General features: G+C 36.6%; 3 protein-coding genes and 1 pseudogene across 3 annotated transcripts; 2 read left to right on the top strand and 2 right to left on the bottom strand.

Annotated features, from left to right (window-relative positions):
• The first annotated feature begins 108 nt into the window (after positions 1-108).
• On the top strand, positions 109-801 carry LOC120155503 (pathogenesis-related protein 1-like). The gene has a single exon (XM_039167043.1). It carries the CDS (start codon positions 159-161, stop codon positions 645-647), a length of 489 nt encoding a protein of 162 aa, XP_039022974.1. The 5' UTR covers positions 109-158; the 3' UTR covers positions 648-801.
• Positions 802-3,802: 3,001 nt separating this feature from the next.
• On the top strand, positions 3,803-5,318 carry LOC120155529 (pathogenesis-related protein 1-like). Its single transcript, XM_039167063.1, has 2 exons — positions 3,803-4,054; positions 5,020-5,318. The coding sequence occupies exons 1-2, from the start codon at positions 3,892-3,894 to the stop codon at positions 5,316-5,318; spliced, it is 462 nt and encodes a 153-aa protein (XP_039022994.1). The 5' UTR covers positions 3,803-3,891.
• A 6,931-nt stretch (positions 5,319-12,249) lies between these two features.
• On the bottom strand, positions 12,250-14,312 carry LOC120155530 (annotated as a pseudogene).
• A 6,202-nt stretch (positions 14,313-20,514) lies between these two features.
• LOC120155507 (putative pentatricopeptide repeat-containing protein At1g68930) lies at positions 20,515-21,526 on the bottom strand. The gene has a single exon (XM_039167046.1). The coding sequence runs from the start codon at positions 21,511-21,513 to the stop codon at positions 20,587-20,589; it is 927 nt and encodes a 308-aa protein (XP_039022977.1). The 5' UTR covers positions 21,514-21,526; the 3' UTR covers positions 20,515-20,586.
• Between the last annotated feature and the right edge of the window lie 721 nt (positions 21,527-22,247).

The following is a 22,247-nucleotide window of genomic DNA, read 5'->3' on the forward strand; positions in this document are numbered from 1 at the left end:
ATTATGAATTACTTGAAAACTTATAAACATATATAAAAAGAAGAATTATTGAAATGTAAACTACTTTGAACATTCAACTGCCAAAATATTGTCTATAAATACATCCATCAAAAACACGTAAAATTCACTTCAATTCCTCTTCGTTGTAATAATCTCGAATGGAGTTTTCAAAGGTTTCCTTTCTAGCTCTTACTTGTCTCATGGCCTTAGCCTTGGTCCTTCCTTCCCACGCCCAAAACTCACCGCAAGACTACCTTGACGCTCACAACCGAGCTCGAGCAGCCGTCCGCGTTGGCCCTATGACTTGGGACAACACCGTGGCCAATTATGCACGAAACTATGCTAATCAGCGCATTCGTGACTGCAACCTTGTGCACTCCGGTGGACCGTATGGCGAAAACCTTGCATGGAGCAGCGGTGACCTATCCGGCACCGATGCGGTAAGATTGTGGGTTAATGAGAGAGCCTACTACGACTACAATTCCAACAGCTGTGCATCGGGCAGGGTCTGCGGGCATTACACGCAGGTGGTTTGGCGTAACTCGGTTCGTCTCGGCTGTGCTAAGGTGAGGTGCAACAATGGTGGAACTTTCATTATCTGCAACTATGCTCCTGCAGGCAATATCCGCGGCCAAAGACCTTACTAAAATGCTCATTTTGGTTAAAATATTCCAAATCAACTTAATTATCTACAATAAAATTGTTGAGTGTACGTGTGTGCTGATCAGCCTATGCATGGCATATAATAATAAGGAATGAATGTATTTTGATTTGCTATTATAATTTTACTATAATGAAAGATAATGAAATATATCTACTTTGAATAGTCTTTTTTTATTTTTATTTTTTTTCTTTGCCAAGAGACATTTTAAGAACGATACATAAAATTTAAAAGTAATAAAAATTAAGGGTGTATTTACACTGATAGCAGAGCATATGATGACATGTTTAGGTTAACATTGTATTTGATTGATCTCATAATTAAACGTAATTAACGTTCCAATTATTCTTATATTCTTAGGTAAATAAGTTGGAATTGGACTAATTATGTTCGTAATTAGTCATTATAACTTTTAAATATTTTTAATTACTTTTAAGGCTTCAATATATACTTGAAACATGAATCACGCCTATTCTTTTAAGTTGATATTTAAAGATTTTTTGCTAATGAATTGATATATGAACTTTGATTTTATAGATTGTTTTAGTGTTTTTATTAACTATTTTAACAATTGATGACATGATAAATATAAAATATACTCAAATGTCAATAATGATGTTGTCATTTAGTTTTGGGTAAGAATCTTTCAAAATGATGCGACAATTTTTTTTTTGGATAATTCAATCACAACGTATATAGATAGGATCATTTCATTCGGACTTGATGAGTTTTAATTTGATTAGAATTGATCGAGTCAAATTTTTATTTTTAAAATAAATATTTAGGTTTGGATAAGGTTTTTTTTTGAAGAATGAGGTTGTGTTAAGGTTTAAGGTGAAAAAATCTAACTCGACATAATATTATAATTATCTCTTATATATTTAGGAATAATTGTAATAATGCGCATTTCTATTTTATTTTTCAATTAGGTTCTTATTTTACCTACTAAGAGTTTTATATATATATATATGGACAGGTCCAACTATACTTTGTAAAACTCTTTTAGTTTTACATTTTTAAGACCATGTGATGAGAAAAATTAGAGGTTGGGTTATGATACACTCACACTCTACAAATTTATTTTTAGTTTTATACCTTTTCAGGATCATTGGATTGAGGGAATCAAAGACTGAAACTAACTCATTGTTTTTTCCCTATTGAATATCTTCTTATTATATATATATATATATATATAATCTCAAACTTTAATTTTCATCATCCAATAATTCTAAAAATGTGTAAAACTAAAAGAATTTTATACAATATAATTGGATTTTGCCCAGTATGTATGTATGGTGCAGGTGTAGGTGTGAGTCTTGACTTAAAAAATTAGGTCAGATTTCGGATTGAATGGGACCTTCCTGAACGCGAGTTAAGTCGGATGTGAATGGATGAATTTATTTTTCAGATTAAGTTAGAATACTACAAATCTAATCTGACTTGAATTATATCAATCCCTAACCCTAAACAATGATTGATATTGATTCCACAAACCATACTTTCTTTAAAACAGAAGCCCTAGATCATCGAATAAGAAATCACTTCAATAATGATGAATTTTTTAACAATACTTATGATTACCGAAAACTTCGTCGTGAATTCACCGTACAAATGCATTATTTCATTAATCAAACAACAATTTGTGCTAAATTATCCATTGGTAGTACATGATAATTACAACAATTTAGTTTTTTTTTTAAAGCAACTAGGTTTAGATAAAGTTCATTTTTAATAGTTGAAATAGAATATTAAAAGAATGGTAAATATACTTTACATTTTTTTGGACCACCGTAAACTCTGATATCTTGATCAAATTAGTATATCTATTTGGTTTCATGGTATAAAATTATACATATTACTTTTTAGCCAATTTGAATCATACGATTTTTTAATTAATTTGAATAAAAAAATTAAATCCATATGTTAATTTAAATAAAAAAAAATCAAATTTAGACATTTATTTTTATTAATAAAGTTTAGTATCAAACTGATAATAGAAATAAAATTTAAGTTGGGAAATATATATATATATATATATATATTAAATTAGTTCAATCAATCAGATGACATTATATCGTTATTTTCATAGACAGTTTTAAGTTGTGTTATGATTTTTTTATGTTTAATTTCTTTTCTTCATTTAGAGATATTTATCAATTTTTTTGTTATTTATATAGAACGATTGTCTTTATATTTTTTTACAACATTTTTTATATTTAGTCTTATAATTTCTAACTATATTTTGGTTTGATAAAAGAAAACATAAATTTTCATAGTCATCAAAGAAAAACAAATTTATAATTAATTTAATTTAAACGTAATTCATTTCACCAGTGTATATAATTTTGATTTTGAAAAGCCTAGTGTCCTATCTAGTTGCAGTGTGGTTCAAAAAGAATAATAAAAGTATAGACACAACAAATACATATATGTGTGTTTTGTAGTAAAAACTATGACTAATTCATACAGTAAATAGCATTACGTGTTTGAGTATTACAAATGAGGCGGCTTTCATGAGGTACATGCAATTTCCTATTAAAATGAGGGAGAATTACATTAATTATCACTTAATTTTATTTTTTTTCTTATTTCATTCATTGTACTTTAAACCCGTTCAATTTTCTCACTAAACTTAATATATTTGATTTTTTGGTCACTTCGTCGTTAAATAGTTAATGGTGTTAAAACGACGTCATTTAAAAGAAACAAAATTTTCACCAAGGTGAGGTTGTTTTGCATTTATATAACAGTCAATTTATAATGCCATTAGTGAGAAAAATACGAAGTGACCAAAAAACCAAATGTATTAAGTTCAGTGAGTAAATTGAACGTATTTAAAGTACAATGAGTGAAATAGTAGATAGTAAAATTCAGTGATGATTGGTGTAATTTACCCTTAAAATAAACCATCTTCCCATTACTTTCTAAAATAACAAAATCGGCAAATAATATAACCAAATTGCGAAAAACAGCTCTAAACGCTAATGGTTCTTATTTCAAGAAAATATCTTAAATATTAAAGAACAATTCTTGGAAGGGTAACCTAATTTGAACATTCAACAGACAACATAATAACTGTCTATAAATTCCTCCATTAAAACGCATAATATACACCTCATACTTCATCTTCTCTTAATTGCTTTATCCTAATAGAATCTAATCTCAAATGGAGTTTTCCCTAGCCCTTACTTATCTCATGGCCATGGCCTTAGCCTTGGTCTTTCCCTCCCATGCCCAAAACTAGCCACAAGACTACCTCGACGCTCACAAACGCAGCTCGAGCAGCTGTCGGCGTTGAACCTATAACTTGGGACAACACCGTGGCTGCCTATGCACAGAGCTATGTTAATCAGAGCATTGCTGATTGTAGCCTTGTGCACTCTGGTGGACCTTGTTGGTAATGTTCAATCCCACATAGTATTGAAAATACTATTGGGAATGGGTATTTAAGGTTTGAATTTCTCACTTCCTTGTTGAGTGAAAGAGAATAAGGGGGACTCTTGCGCATTGTTGCCACCGTCGTCTGTCTCATCTCAACTCGGCTCGACTCTCGTGGTCGTGGTAATACGTGTCTTCGACACATCCGTGCGGATACTATCTTTTTAGAGAAAATTCTTGAGGAATTTCTCTTTGAAAGAATCAAATGGAAAATGTGAAAGATTTCAACTGATATTTATAGACTGCTGAGGACTGTTTAAATTCGAATGATAACAGCTAATTTATGAGTTATCATAAATTAAATAGTTTTTCCTAAATTAAATAAAAAAACGTTAAGATATATCTAAACTAATTTCCAGCTTTGTACAGAGGAGACAAGTTGTTAATATCATGAGTTACGGGAGTTACATGATATAATTTCGGGAGTTACATGATATAATTTCAGGAGTTACATGATATAATTTCAGGAGTTATAATAGCTGAATAATGATGCAATGAACCTGGACTATGTCTGAGTCAGATTCATCTAGATGTTTCAGCTGTTACAAAGAAGGGTTTTAATCCTGATTTTATATGGACGATTTTAACCCTATTTCTAGCCTATAAATAGATAACTGAATTCAGCTTTTCAACTCACTCTCAACATTCACAATTCACTCTCAAAATGTTTTCTACACTTGTTCTCTGTGTGCTTTCCGATCAGAAGTGCAATATCATCAGTAGTCCACTCCGGTTTCGGGTGTACGGAATTCGAAGCGACCGTGTTAACCTCGAGAGACGGTCCGCCTACTGCAACGATTACACACATCGGGACGAATTCGTTTCTAAGGCAGTGATTTTACCACGACACGATTTACGAATCTGTTCCTTTTACATTATTTTTTATCTTTCCTATCAGTGCTAACTGTGTGCTTTTGTAGTCCATATTTCCAACAGATCTTACGGTGAGAACCTTGCCTGGAGCAGCGGCGACCTATCGGGCACCGATGCCGTAACAGTGTGGGTTAATGAGGGTGCCGACTACGATTACGTCTCCAACAGTTGTGCTTCAGGCAAGGTTTGCAGACGTTACACTCAAGTGGTTTGGCGTAACTCAGTTCGTCTCGGTTGTGCTAAGGTGACATGCAACAATGGCGGAACTTTCATTACCCTGCAGGCAATGTCATTGGTGAAAAACCGTACTAAAAAGCTTATTTTCATTGAAGATCTTCCAAAATAAAAATGCTATATTTATACATACGGCAGATGATAAATAAGGAAGGAAAGGATGTTTTGTTATTTTGATTTGCTTTGTACTTTTTATCATAATGAAAAGATAACGGAATATTTAAATAAGCTTCTCCTTTTGTTAAGATTTACGTTTCATGTACACTTCAATTGCTGGGTCCTCCTTACCACCACAAAAGATACTTATTGTATGCAAGTTTCACTTCTCCTCATATCCCCATGTGCGCCAAACACTAGTCACAATCCTCTTCGATGTAAACTCTCCGGAACGACCACGACCATCGTCATCGTTGATTTAAATTACGTACAGTTATTGTCATATTTTCTATTATGACGTGTTTATTGTAATTATAAACATAATGGATATTATTTCGACCGTTATAGATATCGTAATCATGATTTTTTTAAATGTACACAAATTATAGTAAAACACAAAAATGACTGGATTTAAAAACATTATTGTAACGGAACAAATATTATTGCTATTGGTCATGATATTGTTCAATTTATTTGTTTTTAAATTAATTAATTAATTAATCAAGCAATAATTTGTTCAAAAATTATTTGTCGGTGATACATGAAAATTACATTAGTGGAAAAGGGTTTTCATGTTATTCATCAATTGCCAATGTTGAATTAACATTTTTAAACAAAATAAATTTAAAAAAATGGAATATTAAAATAATGGTAAGTTGCAAGATATCAACAAAGAATGAAAATAAAACTAAATAGTAAGATATTAAGTTTTCCCATCACACTATGCCACAATAGAAAGTTAGAAACATTATATTGAGTTGAACCATGAGTCAAAGGGTTCTTCTCATTTGCAGTATTAGGTAACGTTAAAGATTCATCCTTCAAGTCCTTGTTTTTCAGCCCCAAACTGGAGTTCAGAAAAACGAAAGGCATGGAATTTAGCCTTGAAATTACTACCATTTACACAAACAAGAAAGATAAACAAAGAAAACTGGTGCCTTGAAGAGTGAGCACGGTGTTTGAGAAGAGAGTTCATCGGATTTAAGGGAGAAGCCGATGGAGAAATAGAGGGAAGCTAAGTAGGAGAGAGCAGAGGTTAATCGGAGTTCGTCGGAAGACGATGAGGACGATGCGGTTTGGGGTTCGGAGATGAGGTCTTCGAGGTGACTGCTAGCAGCTTGAGTGTCTCCGGAAGCCACCGGATCCTCTACTTGCTCACTCCAACTCGCTTCACCTGTTTTTTCCATTGGTTGCTCTGTTTCCTTCACAGTCACAGCTCATAGCAACAATGTCAACAATGCATTTATATACTGCATTATTACAAGGGTAAACTACATTGAACAAAAACATGCTTCACATTTATGTTCCTTTGTTCATAATATTAGATTAGAACAATAGTGGATGCAGAAATATTTTTTAGAAATGTATATAATAGATATAAATAAAATTTCAGGACGGACGCAATTAATAAAATAAATAAATAATAGAAGAAATTTTAGATCTAAAATGTACATGTTGCCGCCCTAGGTTAACTGCATTAGAAAAATGATTTTATCTCTATCCTTTACATTTAAAATAACACATTGAACAAAATTCTACATATCTTATACTATCATCTAAATGAGAATCAAATTAGTTTATGATATTGAAACAAATATTGTACTATATATAAATCTAATTTTATCGTGATCTAAAACATTTTAAATTATAAAATATCCAAATTTAAATATTATTATTTGAAATTAATAAATATGTCCATGTAAATAACATATAAAACCTGTATAATTCTGAGTTTAAATTGAATATAAAATGCTTTACGAGACATATCAAAACTCCGAATTGAGGAGAAAACACATAAGATGCATAGTTGTTGAGAAGCTGGAAAATTCCTTCAAAACTTGTGTAATTTCTTTATTGAATCAGAAAATTAATACCCTTCATGCTTACATTCTTTCAGCTTATATAACATCTTTATCAAGCTTGAAAAAACTTCTCAACAGAATTCTGTTACACAATTAGTAATACCATTCTTGTAACTAACAACCTCTAGAATCATCTTTAACCATCCTATACACACGCACGCACAGGAGCTTCCATGGGACTGCTATACCATACGCAGCAACTCTCAACATTCTCCCTACTTCTTCTCGTCTTCAGCAATCAACCAAACTTTTAGCTTATCACGAAAGCAAATAAATGCTGATTTTGACAATGGCTTGGTCAAACCATCAGCAGCTTGATGAGCTGCAGGAACATAGCTCGCATAGAGCTGATTTGCTGCAATTTTTTCTCGGACAAAATGAACATCTAAGTCCACATGTTTGGGCTGCGAATGATATACGAGATTAGCACTTAGAGAAATTGCACTCGTGTTGTCGCACCATATAGTGGACTGCTTATCACGTGGCACTTTCAAGTCAGCAAGCAAAGCATCGACCCACGCTACCTCTGCTGCAGCATCCGCAAGACTCCTATACTCAGCTTCCATGGTAGACCGGGAAACTACCTTTTGTTTTTTTGCATTCCATGACACGAGACTGTCTCCAATAAAAACACAGTGACCAGACATTGATCTCCTGTCATCAGCACAACCCCCCCAGTCAGCATCCGAGAAGGCTGAAACTTGTAATCTACCTGGTACAAATGCAAGACCATAGTTCAGTGTCCCTGCCAGGTAACGTAGAATGCGCTTAGCAGCAAGTAAGTGTTGCTCTCGATGAGCATTCATATACTGGGCCACCTTGTTCACACTGAAGGCAATATCAGGCCTTGTGTGACAAACATAGAGTAGACCACCTACCAAACTGCGAAATTCACGAGCATCAGCAAGCAAGTGTCCTTTATCCTTATTCATCTTGAACGAAGCAACCATGGGAGTAGCTGTGGATGTAGCTTTGACCATTCGCGCCTTCTCAAGTAGTTCCAATATGTACTGTTTTTGACTAAGAAACAACAATTGATCACATCGTTTTACTTCAATACCTAAGAAGTAATGCAACTCACCTAAGTCTTTTAAGGCAAACTGATTTTTCAATAGCAGCACCACTTTCTCAATTCCATCCGACGACTGTCCTGTGACTATTATATCATCAACGTAAACTAAAACATAAGTCGATACTCCATCTTCTGTTAAAACAAACAGAGAAGCATCGGCTCTGGACTCCTTGAAACCAAGATGAAGCACATTGTTCTTCAACTTAGCATGCCAGTTTCGTGGTGCTTGACGCAGACCGTACAAAGATTTTTGAAGCTTGCAAACTAACTTACCACCATCGGGAGTGTATTGCTCGAAACCAGGTGGCTGATGCATGTATACTTCTTCATGCAAATCACCGTGAAGGAATGCATTGTTGACATCCACCTGTCTCAATGACCAGCCTCCAGATACGACAAGAGCAAGGACGACATTCAGCGTGGAGAATCGAACAACAGGACTGAAGGTTTCCTTAAAATCTTTCTCGGGCACCTGAGAGTACCCTTTAGCCACCAGTCGTGCCTTGTATCGTTCCACGGACCCATCAGAATTATGCTTTATCTTAAAGAGCCACTTGTAACCTACCGTGGTTCGCCCTTCAGGTAGCTTCACAAGCGTCCATGTGTTATTGTTCTGAAGTGCAGTGAGTTCAGCATGAACTGTTGCACTCCATTCTTTAGACTTCATCACTTCATCAATGGATGTAGGAAGAGAGTCATTCAAGGAACTAACAAATGCCTTGGGCTTAAAGATCCCGCACTTGCTCCTTGTTAACATGGGATGCTGATTTGGCAATGTCAGATTTTGCTCAGGAGCAGCCTGCATGTGATCATTAGTTAGATGCTCAGGCGCTGCAGGAGATAGCTGGGTATATACAGTATCTTGAGACTCAGCTGTGCTGCTTGTTCAGCTAAATTATCAGCAGCACCTTGTACACTGGAACCCACATCATGTTGACTACTAGAGTCTTCATGCATATACGAAGACGTGTGAGAATGTATTGAAGGTTCAGCCACATCCTTTGCGTGTACTCGGTTTGACACAATCGGTAAAGGTGCCGATTGCCACGCACGGTTATCAGATATACAACCAGATTGTTGTTTCTCTGTAAACGGAAACACATCTTCATCAAATTTGACATGTCTCGAAATATACACTCTACCATCCTGAGCAAGACACTGAAATCCTCTGTGCTGGGAGTTGTAACCCAAGAACACACACGGAGAAGAGTGAAACGTTAGCTTGTGTTGTTGAAACGGCCTCAAATGAGAAAAACACCGACAACCAAACATGCGTAGTGACTTGTAGTTAGGTTTGGATCCAAATAATTTTTCAAATGGTGAGATGTTACCTAACACCCTTGTTGGTAACCGGTTTATTAAATGTGCTGCTGTGGCCACAACATAAGACCAAAATCTGAATGGAAGGGCTTCCTGGGCAAGTAGCACAAGAGCCAGTTCGATTAAATGGCGATGCTTCCATTCTACAACGCCATTTTGTTCAGAGGAGTGCGGACATGTGACTCGATGGGAGATACCTGCACGAGTCAGCTCACATGACAACTGCCTATATTCACCTCCCTAATCACTTTGAACTGATTTAATGGTCAAAGAAAACTGAGTTCCAACCATTGATTGAAATAACCGAAATGCATCAAGAGCCTGAGACTTATTTTTGAGTATGTAAACCCAAGTATGGCGTGTGCATGCGTCTACAAATGAAACGTAGTACCGATAGCCACAGGAGGGAACATGTGCAGCACCCCAAAGATCGGTATAAACTAGTTGAAAAGGATTGCTATAAACTGTAGTAGAAGAATCAAAGGGCATCTTGTGGCTCTTTCCCATGCAACAGGCAACACAAGTGGAATTAAGAGCTTTTGAAATATTGACATTGATCGAAGTACACACATCTTTTAGTGTTTGAAAGGCAGGATGTCCTAATCTCCTATGCCAAAGTTCAAACATACTAGAAGCGACAACATTATGAACTTCAGCTTTATTACATGAAGTAACTGTAAGTTCTATAGCAAACATATAAAGTCCTTCACGCTGCTGCCCTCGAAGCATCACAGCACCAGTAATCTCATCCCGAACAAAACACTCATCAGCATGAAATTATAGGAAGACATTGTTATCCTTAGCAAGCTTGGACATAGAAAGTAAATGCTTCGTTATTCTTGGTACATGCAAAAGATTGCTCAAAATTAATTTCTGAGGAGAAGCATGTAAAACAGAAGAACCAACCGAGTTTACCCTTAGAGAAACACCATTGCCTATTAGAAGTTTACCTGGTCCAGTACACTCGGAGGAGTTCATCACCTTGGAGGCATCTGGAGTTACGTGATGGGTCGCACCAGAATCAATAACCCACTGTTCACCTGAAGCCATGTGTGTTTGAGGAAGATTAGAACCAGTCTTACCACTACAACGAGCACATCCTGATGAATCAAGAAGCACACAATTAGCAGCACCCGATTCATCTCTGGACTGTGACGAACCAGACACCGCATTGACCCCAGGGAAGTCGCGATCAAATCTGTACCAACATCGATCGACCGAATGCCCATTCTTGCCACAGAGTTGACATTGAAGGCGGGCACGACCTCGACCACCAGACCGTCCCCTACGAGTTGACTCAATCGAAGCAGCCACAGACCTTCCTTGAACCATATGCGCACTCATTGGAAAGCTCTCAGACTGAGAGTCAAACCCAGCAATCTGAGTCTCGGCGTCGACCAGCATGGAATAAACCTGATCTAACGAGAGTGACTCACGGGTGGTTGTAATTACGGCCATAAACGGCTGATACTCTCGTGGCAAGCCTTTAAGGATGCTCACAATATGCTCGACTTGAGACACTGGGCTCCCACACGAAGCAAGGGCGTCGCAGATCTCTTTGAATCGGGTGAGATAAACTCGAATCGAGTCATCACCTTTCTTCATGGACTGAAGTTTGTAGTGAAGATTCATGACAGTAGTCGTGGACCGATTGGCGAAGAATTGCAGGACCGTGTTCCAGACTGCGGCAGCCGACTCGGCACCCACAAATTGTGGCAGCAATGGAGCACTGATCGTAGAGAGAAGCCAGGACGCAAGCGCACTGTCTTGTGCCACAAAGTCTTCATGAGCTTCATTCACCACTATGTCGCCATGCTCATTGACAACCGTTTCTGATGGAGCTGGTAGAGTGCCGTTCAACAACCGTTCGAGACGGTGACTGCGCACGGTGAGCAGGATCTGTTGCTTCCATAACAGGAAGTTTGTCTCGTCCAGTACGTCATTCACTCGTTTGTTAGTGAACATCCGAACTTGTGAGGAAGACGAATCCGCAAATAGCACCATCGCAGCTTAGCAGAACGCTCCAGGACCAAAAGCGACTGATACCATGTTGAGAAGCTGGAAAATTCCTTCAAAACTTGTGTAATTTCTTTATTGAATCAGAAAATTAATACTCTTCATGCTTACATTCTTTCAGCTTATATAACATCTTTATCAAGCTTGAAAAAACTTCTCAACAGAATTCTGTTACACAATTAGTAATACCATTCTTGTAACTAACAGCCTCTAGAATCATCTTTAACCATCCTATACACACGCACGCACAGGAGCTTCCATGGGACTGCTATACCATACGCAGCAACTCTCAACAATAGTTAAGTTGAACTATCAATCGTATACACCCCATAACATTTTGCAGATCCATATATATCAAAAATCTCGAATTATATCAATAGGATATATAATGCTCAGACTTTCTAATTCAAGCCTAAACTACGTAAGAATATATACGAACTATATATAAACTATCCATCTTTCCTTTACAGGCGAGCAAACATGATATAAATAGAAATAAAGGTTATTTTCCTGTTCCTCGGCTTTTTTCTGTGCATGCTCATTTACTCAGTGTCATGGTTTAAAGATCTCAGCCAATGGAACTCCAAGTGAATGCCATGTGAAGTTTGGTCTCGTTTTCATGCCACAAAATCCGGCAACAAATGTGCTTCAAATCTTTTCCTGTTTTGCATCTCGAAGGTGGTAGAATGAAATTCGGGTGCCCCTAATTCTAACCTTCTTCCTACCTGAATGTTCCCCGAGAGTGACGGATAATTGTCACAATGGGGAAGACCGAGGGTGAGAGAAACACTGTTTCCATGAAACATCGGTGTCAGCTGGTTCGGATCGAACCTCCCGATATCGCCCATTGGATCATATGTTGCGAATCCATCGTCGGGATTCTCGGTTCCCACTGGAAACAAGTAAGTGTTTTTGTTCATCCTTTCTTCACCTTGCTTCATCTCCATGTCCATGGAAAGGATACTACTAGGGGAGTTCTGCATGTCATCAACGGTACCCCTTGGCTTTTTCAGTCTTCTTTGAGCTGTCGGTCGATCCGATGAGATCGAAGGCTGTTTGTGGCAGAAAGGAGCCTTCCATGGGAGATGTGGAGATGGTGGAATTGGAAAATTGATCAGTCTGGGATTGAGTTTTGACTTGATCGATCATAAACGAGACACTCCCCTGCTGGCCATTGGAGCTAGACCTGGACTCCTTTTGCGCAGCCTCGTTGGCCTTCTTTTCTTGTTCCTTCACTTCCTCCATGTACATTTCTTCTACCATTGGCTTCCAAAGCCGAACTGGAGCATTTATGAACCAGTTTGACACCTGCATTCCGAGTTCAATTGTTTGATGAATAAAAAATAGAACCTCAAATTATGATTTGGTCCATCTATTATTATCAAATTTGAGATTTAATCTCAACCTATCAGTCTTCACGCTCTTGAAATATTGACATTATAATCGATCTCAGACACATGATGATGATGATATGAATTTGACTAATGTTCTTATATCTTAATTAAATAATTAAGATGTTAATTATTTAGATTAACTAATGATATTATAATGTAAAGGGGCCAAACCCATAATTTGACCAAAGAATAATGATCAAAGAAGAACAATATATATGCAGATTGAAGTGAGAGCATGCATGCACATAATACTTACCTGGCTTCTTGTAAGCCCTGCTTGTTTGGCAAGCATTGTTTGTCTGAATCTTTAGGATACCTGGGAACAAAGTTCAATGGATTTCGTATTGAGCTAAAGGTAATATGTATATTGATAAAGATGTGTAATTAGAGGATTTGTAATTTGGAGTTACATACGGGTGAAGGAAGTGCTCGAAAAGCCAAGCACGAAGAACGGAAACAGCCCGCTCCGGCAATCCTCTTTGGGGTCTACAAGCATTGTGTTGGGCCATTCCCAGCTGCTGCAACGCTCGTTGTTGTCGGAGCTGATGATCCACGTACCTTAGTCTCGAACCCTCCACCGTATTTCCAGCCAACCACTCCTCTTCTCCCAAACTCTTGCTCGTGGCTTTGACTTGTCCCGATATTGCCTCTTTGAGACACCGGAAATCCCATTCGAAATGATGGAAACCGACGACGGCGAGTTTCCCGATATTCTCACGTCATCCGCCAATGACATCGTTGGAACTTGAGGTTGTTGTTGTTGCCCTGTTATGCCCGTTTCAACGTTATTGCCTGACAGACTCAGGGACAAACCTTGCCTAGGCGACACCACCGGCCGATGAAACCCCTCCCGTGCATCGTGGGGTCCACCCAAGTTATCCGCTGCTGCCTACACAACCTGAGGAGGATGGCTACTTCCCGTAGAATTTTGATGATCAAGAGTACTTGAAGTGCCCCATAAGTTAGAGTGGAAACCGGGGACTAAACCATGAAGAGGCGATGGACGGTGGGCATCATCGGAATCGACCAATCTGATGGAAGCCGATGGCTGTGTTTGGAGAGGAAGACCGAGGAAGCGGTGATGGTTACTAGGCGGTGGCGCTTGAGGTAAACTTGTGGGGTTCCAGAAGAACATTTTAGTGGCTGCGGCGGCTGTTTGGTGTGTATCGGAGCAGTGAACATAGTTGGGGTCCATGAGATAGAGTGTTTGCATCCCATCAGCAGCTTGGAATTCTGAGCTTCCATGAAAGTACGTCGCCATCCCAAAACAATCGAACCTTTCACCAGTGTACGGAACTGAAGAACTTTAACTGGAAAGACAAGATATAGACTTGAAGTGAACAAATCATTTCATAACCTGGAAACAACAAAATGAAAACCAAAAGCACCCATAATTGAAAACTGACATCAGTCTCTGTTAAAGAAATAAAAAAAAAGGTTTGATTAAGGAAAGGAAGGCGTCAAAGGGTCTTGCAGATAGAAGCAAAGTACCATATTTCAATCCAATAATGGTCACAAGGAAAAAAATTATACCATATTTTCCTTTCCTTACAGTTCATAAATAATTGATGATGACTAAAAGGAAAAGAGAGAGATACAAAGAAAAGTGAACAGAAAATGATACCCCACTCTCTTCTTTTATTCTCTCTCTCTCTCTCGTGGCATCCCTTTAAAAAATAAAGGTTTTTCCACTAAAATTCACTGTTTAGTCAATTGTTTTGCCTTTTTTACAGTGGTATTTTCATTATCCTATGTATCCAATGGGGTTAGGTAGGGGCAATAGATTTTCAAAGTTAAATATAAAAAATGGGATTGGGGCATGCAGCTGGAAAACGAGGTGTGTAAAAAATAAAGATGAAAAAAGAAGCAAATGCAATACAAAAAAAATTATACGTCTTTCACCTTGTTTGCCTTCTTTAAGCCTTCATTACATGTCTTTTTGTATTGCATTTGCTTCATTTTTTTCATCTTTATTTTTTACAATAGGATGCAAACGATACAACATAAAGCACTTTGGATCTATTCTGTACATGGGTGTATTTTTAGTAATTTGAGGCCCTTAGTGGTATTTCAATTATTTAGTACATTAACGCATCGGTTCATTACAAATCCATTCCTATCTTTTTTTTTTAATAAATTTAGGGGTAACATTATGCTCTTACAATTTTTTATATCTATATCTAAGAACATCGATATTTATCTTAAGGTATCAATATTCTAGGGTAAAATCATCACTAAAAAAAAAAAGAGTTGTAAATTGTTGTTTGAAATATCATCATTCAATAATGGACATTTTCAAACCCAAAACATTTAGAAAAGTTTGCATGTATTTGCGATGTAACTAGCAACAAGACATGAGCGTCTTGTTTGAGTGATTTGAAATGGGATTGAATAGAATATTTTTTTTTTTGGATAAATAACGTTGTATTATATCCAAAAAAAAAAAAAAAAAAGCAACAAAAACTGCTACACCAAAAACGAAAGCAACCGACAAAAACCCCCGACACTTGTTTAGTTATCTTTAGGGATGGGTATGCGTTGGGTATTAAAAAAATTTATATTTTTCCTCCGATTCGATTCGATTCAAAAAATATATATTCTTCATTCGATCTAAATTTGACCCGAATATTTTAGATAAAATCCGAACTCACTCGACCCGACCCTAATAATAAAAAATATTATTTTTAATCAATAAAATTAGTGAATTAATTGAAAAATAATATATAAAAGGGTATTGTTATAATTATTCCTAACTATATAAGGTAAAATTATTTTTTTTGGGATGGGTCGGTCGGGTATTTTTCACCCTATACCCGAACCCAACCCAATCCGAACCCAATTTTTTTATAAAAAAAACGACTAGATCAGATCGAGTCGAAACCCGTCGAGTTCGAGTCCCATGTCCATCCCTAGTTATCCCCCTCTATACAAAGATTCGAATTCTACTCATTTTCCTCATATCATCCCTAGAAATACGTTGGAAAGTTCTTCTATTCCTCTCCTCCTAAACCAAATAAAGGAAAGCATTCCAAACTAGCTTAAGAATCAAAACTGCTAAAGACTTACCCTTGAACATGCTGATAACCCAAGCAAGCTCTTGTCCCCATGAATGAATCCCCTTGTCCCATCTGCATAACTTAAGTATATCCTTCCCAATGCTCACCAAAAAAGGACTCCTAAAAAATAGATCATCAAGTGTCTCCGCATCCTCCCCGTATAGTACACAATCCGCATTTAATATCATTCCCATCTTCAACAGGCGATCTTTTGTCGCTAGCCTATTGAGGATGGCGAGGCACACGACCACAACATGCTTAGGGACATGGAGAGGAAACCAAACAATTTTATGCCAACCCATCCTCTCGTCATTCCTACGAATTTCAACCCAAATCTCCCTCACACCCACATCCCATCTGACCAGGACACCCCTTATAGCATAAGCCTCGCCTCGCAACACGAAAATCTTCCGAAGACTCCAGCTCACAGAGCTCTTCCAAAAATCACCCCTTTTAGCACATAAGCGTTTACCCACGCCACCCATAGCGACCCCTCCCCGCAAAAATATCCCTCAACAATTTGAAAAGACAAACCTTATTCCAGCACCAGATATCCTTAATGCCCGACCTCAAACCTTGGCAAACATAATAGCTCCCATCGAACCTTACCACCCGATGCAACCACATCATGTCCCTTCCAAAAAACCGAGAGCACAAATGCTCAATTCTTTTAATCGCACTTCTCAGAAGGATAAGTTGCCTACACCAAAAATTCATGATATCAAATAACACCAACCAGATCAACTAGAGTCTACCAGCATATGACAACCCATAATTTGACCAATGTTCCAATTTACTGCAAACACTTCGAATCAAAGGCTGGCAATCTGATTCCCTAACCTTTCTCGTTACCAACGGTGCACCCAAGTAACAAACAGGGAGACTACCAAGTTTAAATCCCGAAACTAAGATCATATGTAACAACTCTCCGTCCGAAATTCCAGCAGAAAATAAATCACACTTCGCAGGATTCACCCGTAAGCCAGAAAAGGTATAAAACAATCTAAAACAGATTTAATACATGTAATAGAATCCATTATGTCCTTAGAAAATATGAGTAAGTCATCGGCGAAACAAAGGTGGGTCAAACCAATTTTCTTGCACTTCAGATGATAACGAAACACCCCTTTACGAGTTGCCATATCCAGCATACAAGCTAACACATTCATGGACAACACAAACAGATATGGGGACAACAGGTCCCCTTGTCGTACCCCTAGCACCCCGAAAATAGCCAGCCAAACTACCATTAAAAGCAATAGAATAATGGGGCGTCATCAAGCAAACTCCAATCGCTTTTGGCAGCCCCATCGCTTCCAGCACATTCATAATAAACTCCCAACTAAGACTATCAAAAGCCTTCTGCAAGTCTACCTTCACAACACATCTCGGGGAAATGACCTTCCTAGAGTAACCCTCCACCAGCTCTTGCACAAGCAATGTGTTGCCCACAAAGTTCCTACACTTTACAAATGCAAACTGACTAGGGAGAATCATAGACGAAAACAAAACAGCAAGTTTATCCACCAAAATCCTCATAATTGTCCTATACACCACCGAACAACAAGAAATAGGACAAAAATCTCGCACACTACAAGCATTAACAATCTTCGAAACAAATTTATAACGAGAACTATTTGATAAAAAAATAAATTTTTTATTAAAATTATTATTTCCAATTATAAATTTAATATTTTTATTAAATTTTAAAAAATAATACATAACTTTATTTGTTAAGCTTTAGTCATAACAAAAATAAACTTTATGTTATTTTTATTATAAATATAATATTATTTCCTTTATTTTAGTTGTTTTCTATTATTTTTATTATAAATCTAATATTTTTATAACAAGTAAGATAAGTAAATTTTATTTATTATTGTTTCCAATTTTACAATTAGATTCTTACTTTTATATTCCTCTTAAACTTTTTATTATTTTATTATAAATATAATATTTTTAATAAATTATCAATTTTATTTAAATTAATTTATTATTGAAAATAATTTTTATCAATTTCAATATGTTCAGGTTGCTTTCGAATCGGGTTAAATTCGGTTTAGGTTACTTTTGGTTTGACTTAATTTCGATTTCGATTTGGGTTAATTTCGGTTTCGCTAAATTTTGGATTGAGTATGGTTCTGATTGAGTATGAGTCGGGTATCGAATCAAATTTGATTATCATATTCGGGTAAATTAACTCGGGTAATCAGATTCGGGTCAAGTTTGCCAAGTCTAGTAAAAGTTTTGATTTCATAAAGCGTGTACAAATTCATTATTATTAAAATTTTAATATATTTTAAAAACCATGAGAGGCTTACTAAATTCATTATGTTTGTAAAATTTAATTGTTTATGCAGTAATATTTATATGAAATATATACAGTGAACCGGAAGATAGATAATAATAATAATAATAATAATAATAATAATAATAATTGCCATTCAATTAGGCACCATCTGTGGGTCTTACTATCGTACATATCATTTTCTCTTCGAAAGCCCGTGGCGACACGCAAGCGTGCCACAAGCTGCTCAAGTATACGGTTTTTCTTTGTCTAATTGCAAAACATTTTTTTCTTTTAAAGGGACTATAGATGTATTTTATCCTCTCTCTCTCTTTTTAAGAAATTTAACAATAACATAGCCAATTGGCAAAAGTGCCAAAATAATGTATCCTGGGAAGTTTTTTTCTAGGATAATGCGGTTCCAACATTATTTCTCCATCTAGGGTATTTTCTACATTACAAGTCTAAAAGTTATACGAAATCTCAGGGTCTTCAGGCAAACTAAAAATCCCTGGGATCACTTGGCGTCTTCAGGCAAGTTGGCCATAAAGAAGATTCCGTAATTACTCGACGTCTTTAGTGTAGGGTGGTAGGTTGCCTCAGACTGGGAAATAGGTAAGTATTAATGGAAAAATTAATTATTCATTAATAACCGGGTTGGTTGGTGGTTGAACGGAAAATTGTAATAAATATCCGATATGTTATTAAATGGGGTGTTTTGGTTGAGAATTGAGGAGTAAAGTAATGGTGAGAAAAGGAGAAAAGATGCAAAATCTGGAGAAGAATTGAAAGAGTAAGCATCCGAGAAGAATAGTAGATAAAATTTTGAACAAAATTTTCTTCTAATCTATAATCTGTAAGTATTATTCGAATAAAATTATATTCGTATTTGAATAAAATATGTCTATTTCGGAAAGGTTATTAAAATATTATTTTTAATATGTTGTTGCAAGTAAAAAAATAAGTGAGTAAGAAATTAGAAAAGGTTTTTTTATAACATCAACTTATAGGAAGAAACTTTCAAGTAAGTGTAAAAATATATTATTTAAAGTATTTTACGATTTATTGTTTGCTACATTATTAATTTAGTATTTGTAGTAGACATTTTAAGACATTTAGATGAACATATTTGATTTAGTATTTGTAGTAGAAAAATAATATTTATTATAATGAAGAAAAATAATATTAATTATAATGACAAAAAATAATGACACCGTTAATTATCCATAAATAACCCGGGTAGGTTGGTGGATGGTGATTGAACGGGAAAATATAATGAATTAAGAAGTAATAAATTCGAAGTAATAATAAATAATAAATTTAGTCATTATTATAATGTAATCGTAGTATTTAAGCCGAACATATTTGATTTAGTATTTATAGTAGAAAAATAAAATTTATTATGATGAAAAAAAATAATTGCAACATTAATTCTTTCGATGCCATGCAGAAAGAAGGGTTTAAACCAGATGGGGTCAGCTTTACTGGAGCACTTACAGCTTGTAGCCATGCAGGATTAGTAGATGAAGGGCTCCATTATTTTGCTATTATGAAAAGAGTTTATAGGATATCACCTAGGATTGAGCATTTCGGTTGCATAGTTGATCTTTATAGCCGTGCTGGGAAGTTGAAAGAAGCATGGAACGTAGTACAAAATATGCCTATGAAGCCAAACGAAGTTGTATTGGGTTCACTGTTAGCTGCATGTACAAATCATGGGGACATTAATTTAGCCAAAAGGATAGTGAAGAACCTTGTGGCATTGGACCCTGGTAGTGATTCCAATTATGTACTGCTCTCAAACATATATGCAGCAGTTGGAAGATGGGAGGGAGCAAGAAGGTTAGGAGGAGAATGAAAGCACTTGGGATACAAAAGAAACCAGGTTTTAGTTCAATTGAGATCAATGGTTGTGTTCATGAATTCGTCGCCAGTGACAAGTCACATATCGAAAAAGATTGTATTTATGCAATGCTAGAGTTGCTCGCCTTTGATCTAGTGTCATCCGGGTATGCTTCTGAAATTGTTGCAAGACAAATATATGAAAGTGATTAAACCCATCAACGAGTAACAAGAAACAAGCGCATTGATTCTTTCTACCAATATGAGTCAAATTGCAACACCCGACCAGCTTCTGTAACATCACGGCGCAGTTTTAATAGCAGCAATAGAAATAGCATCCAATACAATGAAGAAAGCAATTCAAAGAAGCGAAATTCAACTTCGTCCCACAAGTCTTCTCTCCACCCTTCCGGCCACCTCCACTTTCCCATGAACCCTACAAGCTGTCAACAAAGCATTCCACAAAGCCATATCGGTCTCCAACTCCATCCCCATCACCAATTCCTCAGCTTCCTCCACCAATCCCGCCTTCCCCAACATATCCACCATACACGTATAATGCTCCAATTTAGGCTTCACCCCGAAACTTTCCTCCATCTTTTCGAAAACCTCTTTCCCCTTTTCCACCATTCCCTCACGACTACATGTGGTCAAAACTGTAGTCAACGTCACCTCATCAACCACCATCCCCATTTCCACCATTTTATCAAACAAAATAAATACTTCCATCGCCATCCCAAGCTTCTCATACCCAACCATCAACGCTGAATACGATACATAACTTCTCACAGGCATTTCATCAAACAGTTTCATTGCACAATCCAATTCACCACATTTTCCATACATGCTAATCAAAGAATTGTTATTTGCCAAATTGGACGAATACCCATTGACCAGAACAGCCCCGTGGAGTTCTCTTCCAAGGGTTAAATCAGATAACTGGCCGCAAGACTTGAGAACGGGAGGCAAGGTGAAAATGTCAAAGGGCTTTTGGGCACTGATCATGTGGTGAAAAACGGCGAGGGATTGAGAGGATTGGTTAAGAGAAGAGTGGGCTCGGATAATGGAGTTGTATAGGAAAGTGGGTTGTCGAGAAGTGAAGAAGAAGAGGATATGAGCTTCGCGCATTTGGGAACATGAAGCGTAGGCCGAGACGAGCTTGGTTCGGAGGAAGGAGTGGCTTGAAATATTAAGCAGAATGGTTTTGGCATGAATTTGTTTGAGTTTTTGGAGGGATTTGGTGGATGAGCATTTATCTAGAAGGGATGCGAAAAAGGTTATGGTTCTGGGACGAGCATACATTAGCAGAAAATATCAGAAACGGCTGCTCAGTGCCAATGGCTACCTACGGTCATAACAAATGAGTACAATATTAAGTACTAAATATTTTGTTAAAAAATAATGGAAAACCAAACTTGAACTTGATGATCAACTACATTTAAAAGTGAAGCAATTGGATATTGACACTGGTCTGTCTCATTTGTGCTGATATCGTAACATATAATATGATGTTGACTGGCATGAAAGGGAATAATAATAGTTGCAGCAGGATAATCCCAGCATCAGCACTGTCAAATCCTTAATTGTCCATCATACATGTATAGATTTGGTTGAGCAAATGCAGCAGTTGCAGCAATATATATATATATATATATATATATATGGAGGCATCCGCATTTTTATCCAAAAATTACCTAAATATATATTATCTATCAGACATTATTTTTTTAAATATTATTGATCTAGCACCCTTTGATAGTAAAGCGCGATTGACCAAACATACCTTGCACATGTGGATGGAAAACGCAGATCATCAAGTGCGTCTTTTGTCTGAGCTGGCACCACGAGTGTACAGTGCGAATCTTCAGACACGTCCTCGATGGGATTTTGACACATGCATTATCTGAGCCTTCCATTATTTTCTCAAAATTATTGTCCGAAAATCGGCCATATCCTACCCTATAAATATCGCCCCAAATAGAAATATCGAACCACACACAAATCCAACGATATTCTTTTTTTTATCAATTCTTTTT

Source organism: Hibiscus syriacus, unplaced genomic scaffold, assembly GCF_006381635.1.
Source record: "Hibiscus syriacus cultivar Baekdansim isolate YM2019G1 unplaced genomic scaffold, ASM638163v2 tig00111193_pilon, whole genome shotgun sequence".
Lineage (NCBI taxonomy): Eukaryota > Viridiplantae > Streptophyta > Magnoliopsida > Malvales > Malvaceae > Hibiscus > Hibiscus syriacus.

Bases quoted from the DNA above. Each gene is read 5' to 3' on its own strand.
- LOC120155503 (XM_039167043.1), top strand. From the start codon at position 159: ATGGAGTTTTCAAAGGTTTCCTTTCTAGCTCTTACTTGTCTCATGGCC.
- LOC120155529 (XM_039167063.1), top strand. From the start codon at position 3,892: ATGCCCAAAACTAGCCACAAGACTACCTCGACGCTCACAAACGCAGCT. The intron at 4,055-5,019 runs GTTGGTAATGTT...GTGCTTTTGTAG, and splicing joins TGTGCACTCTGGTGGACCTT to TCCATATTTCCAACAGATCT.
- LOC120155507 (XM_039167046.1), bottom strand. From the start codon at position 21,513: ATGTATGCTCGTCCCAGAACCATAACCTTTTTCGCATCCCTTCTAGAT.